We start from the raw sequence: 6,083 nt of genomic DNA, 5'->3' as shown, positions 1-6,083 counted from the left end.
TTCAGTGTTACCAGGGTTAGCTTCTGTTGTGGTGGGGGTTCCGTGTTCAGTGTTACCAGGGTTAGCTTCTGTTTTGGTGGGGGTTCCGTGTTCAGTGTTACCAGGGTTAGCTTCTGTTGTGGTGGGGATTTCGTGTTCAGTGTTACCAGGGTTAGCTTCTGTTGTGGTGGGGGGTTTTGTGTTCAGTGTTACCAGGGTTAGCTTCTGTTGCGGTGGGGATTTCGTGTTCAGTGTTACCAGGGTTAGCTTCTGTTGTGGTGGGGGGGTTGGTTTATTGGTTCAACTTTGGTGAGGTCATGTCATTATCTGAAATACGGTTATGTCATATTTCCCATACGCCGTGAATAATGCTGATAGTAATCCGTCTCTGTGGACCAGCTGGTTGTGTGTTCTCCCTGCGAACCCCAGAGCACACTGAAGGCAGGTGCTTACTGTCTTATTCATCTTTGTCTCCTTAACACCTATCACAATTTCTGTCCTAGAGTCGGTGCGCAGTCAATGTTTGTTAAATTCAACCACTGCGCTTGAAGAGTTTTTGGACAACTTCTTTGCAAAATCCATGTGCCATAATAAACAATTCACCTGTACATTCATAGACCAGCAGGACCCAAACCACAGCACTTACTTCATGAATAATTCAGTCGTGTGAAGAGGAGATTTTTGACTCGTAATTTACAACCCCACCTATGTCCGCTGTGGAGGGGCGGGGGCTGCTCTCCGGTGCCCTCCTCATGCGCTGTGGAGAACATGTGAGGCTCACCCACCTCCAAAGGGGTGCAGTGCTCCCTCCGCCTCAGGCAGGGCACTCCCTCCCCCAGGCAAACACGGGCAGCTGTTCACCTGGAGATGGTGTTAGGGTCTTTTGGGGATCTGGGAATCCTGAATGCTCATAGGAAGAGAGCTAGGCTTCTGGATGCCTTCCATGGTGGTTCCAGACAAAGTCGTGGATGCAGTGCTCAAAAGATCTGCCATCATTGTGGGTTGAGTAGAGCTACCCAGCGCACTGACAGCGTAGGGAAAACGCTGAGCAAAACACACGCGCAGGTGCCCGCTCTTAAAGCAGCCAGCAAGTCTTTACTGGGGTCCTGGCGGCTCGGATCCTACCCTGGATACATATGACAGAGGGAGGCATGCATCTGAAAGGATGTGTCAGCCGCAGACGACGCAAGCCACGGATAGTGCTCAGTGAGAGACTGACGTCCGGGAGTGCAGAGCAAGGTGCAGTGGTGGGGCGAGGAGGCTGGACTTGGGGATGACTTTCAGCTGCCCGGATAGGTGCCCGGCTGGATGTCAGGGACAGAGAGGAAGGCCCAGGTGGGGAACACTCAGGGCTTCCAGCGTGGCCGGCTGCTCTGCTCACCTGGACCCCAAGGGTCCTGGGGAAAGGGCCTATCTGATGGGCAGCAGAATGAGCCATTCAGAAACAGGAGAGAGAAGACATAGTTTCAGACCTGAAGCAGCACAGACCTATTTGGAAAGAGGAAATACACAGATGGAGCCCCTAAAATCAGTCAGGTGAAAGGACAGAAAAATCTCAGGACCTCGTTCACTCTGCCAGAGGGGAAAGCTAAGCTGGGAGCTGAGGCGTGCATGCCGCACCTTTCCTTCTGCTCCAGGGCAGATCACGGCAGGGAGCAGGCCAGGGGTCTCCACAGGGAGCTGCTCTGCTGCTGACTTTATCTCATGCAAAGATGTGCAGAGCACGAGACAAAAACCTAATGGACGATTCCTGAACCGGTGCCTTTTCAGGGCCATGCGTGGATTCAGTCGTGCGACCACACCCTCTCCCCTTCCCCCAGTGCCTGCTTTTCCCCTTTCAGTATCAAAGCTCAAGACCCTCTTTGGAAAAATTGGATCACAGGTTGCTCCTGTGGTTTTGTGTTCCTTTTTCCCAAGCACATCCATAACGTCGGCAGAATAAACTTCTACATTGATCGAGGCCTGTCCCTGGTGCTTTTGGTTTACAACTACAAAAGGTGACAGCATGAGGGCTGAGATAAATGACAAGGAATGTACCAGAAAGACATGGTGTTCACCCTGGGAGCCTTCCCGCAGTGGGGGAGACTCAAGCCAGGCTTTAAAGAACCTGAAGGATGGCCAGGAGAATATCCCCAAACAAGAAGGCAAATACGCAGAAACACAAGCCTCTCCATCAGATATTCTGTTTGAAGGTAAAACACCGGTGGAGGGGGACAGAGAGACAGAACCAGAGAGGGATGGAAAGAAAGGGAGGGAGAGAGGAAGGGAGAGAAATAGACACAGAGGAGGAAAGAGGGCGAGAGGAGAGGGAGAGAAATAGACATAGAGGAGGAAAGAGGAGAGAGGAGGAAAGAGGGAGAGAGGAGGAAAGAGAGGGAGAGAGGAGGAAAGAGGGAGAGAGGAGGAAAGAGGGAGAGAGGAGGAAAGAGGGAGAGAGGAGGAAAGAGGGAGAGACGAGGAAAGAGGGAGAGAGGAGGAAAGAGGGAGAGAGGAGGAAAGAGGGAGAGAGGAGGAAAGAGGGAGAGACGAGGAAAGAGGGAGAGAGGAGGAAAGAGGGAGAGAGGAGGAAAGAGGGAGAGACGAGGAAAGAGGGAGAGAGGAGGAAAGAGGGAGAGAGGAGGAAAGAGGGAGAGACGAGGAAAGAGGGAGAGAGGAGAGGGAGAAACGTTTCCTTTTGCTTGGGGACAGGCCGCTTAGGAAAACAGCTGAAACCTGTTCCAGGAAGCGCCCTCCTCTTCCTTTCTGCTTCTCTCTAATAATCTAAAGCCTCACGTCAAGTTGTTTGCATAGCTCTAGTTGCTCAGGTTAGTTTATTTAATTAAAGTGGTGATTTCAGGCCCCACCAGGAGTGAATTAGAACTGTCTCCTTGCTGCTCTCCAAATCCCCATCAAGGTGACTCTCTCCGCCCGACCCTGGAGGCTATTTTTATCCTCTTGATCTTGGTGTGATTAGTAAAGGCAATTAAGCAGCTGGATCAAAGCTCAGGGCCTCACGCCTTTTAGATGTTCCTTAACAACCCTGGCAGGGTTTGCAGGAATAAGCCTGTGTGGGAGGCAAGCGTGACTATGAATAAACATCACCTGAGCCCATGGAGGCTGCTGGGGAGACAGAACGGGAGGCCATCCAGGGAGGCGCTGGGGGCAGGGAGCCCGGTCCTGCTGCTCTGAGGTGCCTCCTCCAGAGAAGACCAATTCTTCTGGGTTTAATAAAGAACCTCTCTCTTCTGTCTTAATTCAGCGAGAGACACGCCCCTTCTGTTGTCCTGCAGCCGTAAATTGAAGGCACCTGCAGGCCCCTGAGGCCCACCCTATATTTTGCTGTGGTCTGTCTGAAAAATAGAAGTGTTTTGCATTTTAAAAAGGAATTCCTGAGACATAAGGACCAGTCAGTATTTGCAGGCTATAGGACAAACGAACCAGGTGAGCCTCGTTTTCCCACTGAACCTTCGTGGGGGACGCGGAGGTGTGAGGGTTCCGTGGGCTTCCCGAGGCAGGGGACTTCCCAGGAGGAAAGAGGGTGACCCTGAAAGTCAGAGTGCCCTGCACAGATGGGCGGGCACCACGCTCTTGCCAAGCCCACAGCTGGTGGGCACCAGACCCTGGCCAGGACCCCGGGCTCACACCCCAGGCTTGAGGCCATGTCGTGTTCCAACAGCTGCCCCACAGCTGATGCCACAGGGAAGGAGGGGGCTGGGGAGCAGTGGCATTTGGAAGTCACCATTGCCACAAGGGCCATTTAAACACATGGATTTCCCTCCCAGGGATTTCCTTTTTCCCAGACCTTGGGGGCCTTCATCTCCAGCCTCTCAGAAGAAATAAATTCTTAGAAATACAGGATTTACACACACAGCCTGCCACAATTCTGTGCCATGGTGTAAGTACAAGCAGCTATGAAGACACAGTGAACTCCAAACCCGATGCTATGACCCGCTTGAGCCTCACCCAGGGCGTCTATGGAGCACATGAGACCTCACTGCTGTCCAGAAGCACAGATTGGGAGGTGCGTCCCCGCAACCAGGAACGAAGAGCAGAGAATTCTCTCCCATCCAGAGGCTTCTAGCGAGGGGCACTGGCTCCCATGGAGGTGACAGAGAGGCCATGTCAGCTGCCTGCTGAGATAGGCTGGGGAGCCTCATGGAGCAGAGCAGCTGATCAAATCAGGGCGCCTGCCTCAGGCCTGCCACCACCTGCAAGGTCATTGCTGGAGGGGCTTGTCAGGCTCTGATGACCCTGTCAGAAAGAGAGCCCAAGAAAAACAAAGAGACACAGAGACACAGAGAGACAGAGAGAAGCAGAGACAGGGACAGGCCAACAGAGAGACAGAGAAAGAAAAATACAGAGAGAGACAGAGAGAAGCAGAGACAGAGAGCCCAAGAGAAACAGAGACAGAGAGAAGCAGAGACAGACAGGCCAACAGAGAGACAGAAAGAAAAGTACAGAGAGAGACAGAGATAGAGAGAAGCAGAGATAAAGGGAAGCAGAGACAGAAAGCCCAAGAGAAACAAGACACAGAGAGATAGAGAGAAGCAGAGACAGAGACAGGCCAACAGAGAGACAGAGATAGAGAGAAACAGAGAGACAGCCCAAGAGAAACAAACAGAGACACAGAGAGACAGAGAGAAACAGAGACAGGCCAACAGAGAGACAGAGAAAGAAAAATGCAGAGAGAGACAGAGATAGAGAGAAGCAGAAATAAAGAGAAACAGAGGCAGAGATAGAGAGAAACAGAGGCAGAGAGAGAGAGAGAAACAGAGGCAGAGAGAGAGAGAGAAACAGAGACAGAGAGACAGAGAGAAGCAGAGACAGAGACAGGCCAACAGAGAGACAGAGAAAGAAAAATACAGAGAGACAGAGATAGAGAGAAACAGAGACAGAGAGCCCAAGAGAAACAGAGACACAGAGAGACAGAGAGAAGCAGAGACAGAGACATGCCAACAGACAGCCAGAGAGAGAAAAATACAGAGAGACAGAGATAGAAACAGAGAGAGAGAGAAGCAGAGACAAAGAGACAGGGACAGATACAGAGTCAGTGAGAGAGAGAGACCAGGCGAGAGACCTAGAGAGAGAAACACAGAGAGAGAGACCGAGAGAGATACAGACAGAAACAGAGAGCCATGTGTGTCTCCCAGGCTGCCGACCCGCCCAGCGCCAGACCTGGCTGCGGTCCCACCCCGGTGTCTAGAGAGCCCTCCTCCTGCCACTGGCGGTCTCTACTGAGCCAGGTGCTGAGCATCGGCTCCTGGGAGCCAAGGCGCCTCCTCACACCTGCAGTGAGGGCTGAGGAAGTTGTGGGCGGTGGCAAGCCAGCAACACAGCCGGCTGGCATCAGGCCTGGGGTGACAAGGGGCACTGAACAGCTGGGACAGTGCTGTGCAGGATGGACACTCAGGAGACAGGTCAGAGGTGGTGGGGCCCTGCCGCGGAGAGCACCGAGGGGAGGAGCTGGGGCTTCGTTTTGCAGAGTGAGAGTGGAGGCCATGACACCAAGCCTCACGCACCCCAGCCATGCCAGCCCTATCAACGGCCCCGCTGCTGCCCTGGGAATCGCCCATGCTTCCCACAAGCTCCCCGCCAGCGCTGGGTGCAGGGGACACTGAGGCAGGCCCTGTCCTGGGAACCATGGGAGCCTGCTAAGAGCTGGCTTTGGTGGGAGCTCCAGCCCATGCAGGAATTGACTGGCTTAGGGAAGTAAAGAGCCTCACGCTTGTCCTGGTCAGCAGCCATGGCAGGGTGCGGGGACAGCACAGCCAACTCATGTCGCCAGTGGTTCACGCTCTGGGATGTTTGCCGGCCTGCTCTGTAAGATGCGTGAGCCACCTGAGTGGCCCAGCACCTCCCTGCTGATGCCCCCACCTGCAGCCCCCCGGGACACCTCTCTCCTGCAGGCTCAGGTCCTGCTGCAGCCCATGCTCCCAGCCTCCACCGGTGCTCACCTGTTTTCTCCTGCAGGTGTTTTTCCCTATAAAATCTGTGCATTTCTCATCCTGTCTTGGTGTCTGCTTCTCGGGAGACACAGAGTCTCACACAGGAAATGTGTTGTCAGCTGTGGGGGTGGGCGGGGGGAGATCATTGTCATGAGCCATGCCAGGGCCAGAGAAAGGATT

General features: G+C 53.6%; 1 protein-coding gene across 1 annotated transcript; it reads right to left on the bottom strand.

Moving 5' to 3' along the window:
* Window positions 1-296: 296 nt before the first annotated feature.
* On the bottom strand, window positions 297-5,600 carry LOC118143733 (uncharacterized). Its single transcript, XM_078341984.1, has 3 exons — window positions 5,478-5,600; window positions 3,922-5,189; window positions 297-3,308 (listed from the first exon to the last, which is right to left on the bottom strand). The coding sequence occupies exons 1-2, from the start codon at window positions 5,598-5,600 to the stop codon at window positions 4,194-4,196; spliced, it is 1,119 nt and encodes a 372-aa protein (XP_078198110.1). The 3' UTR covers window positions 297-3,308; window positions 3,922-4,193.
* Between the last annotated feature and the right edge of the window lie 483 nt (window positions 5,601-6,083).

Source organism: Callithrix jacchus, chromosome 11, assembly GCF_049354715.1.
Source record: "Callithrix jacchus isolate 240 chromosome 11, calJac240_pri, whole genome shotgun sequence".
NCBI classification, from domain to species: Eukaryota; Metazoa; Chordata; class Mammalia; order Primates; family Cebidae; genus Callithrix; species Callithrix jacchus.
The sequence above is the reverse complement of the archived record's forward strand: the minus strand, read 5'-3'. Positions and strand labels throughout refer to the sequence as shown.

What these genes read in the sequence shown, in the direction of transcription:
- LOC118143733 (XM_078341984.1), bottom strand. Translation starts at nt 5,600, where the DNA reads ATGGTTCCCAGGACAGGGCCTGCCTCAGTGTCCCCTGCACCCAGCGCT. An exon ending in ATAGGGCTGGCATGGCTGGG is followed by an intron (nt 5,190 to 5,477) that starts GTGCGTGAGGCT and finishes CTGGCTCAGTAG; the next exon opens with AGACCGCCAGTGGCAGGAGG.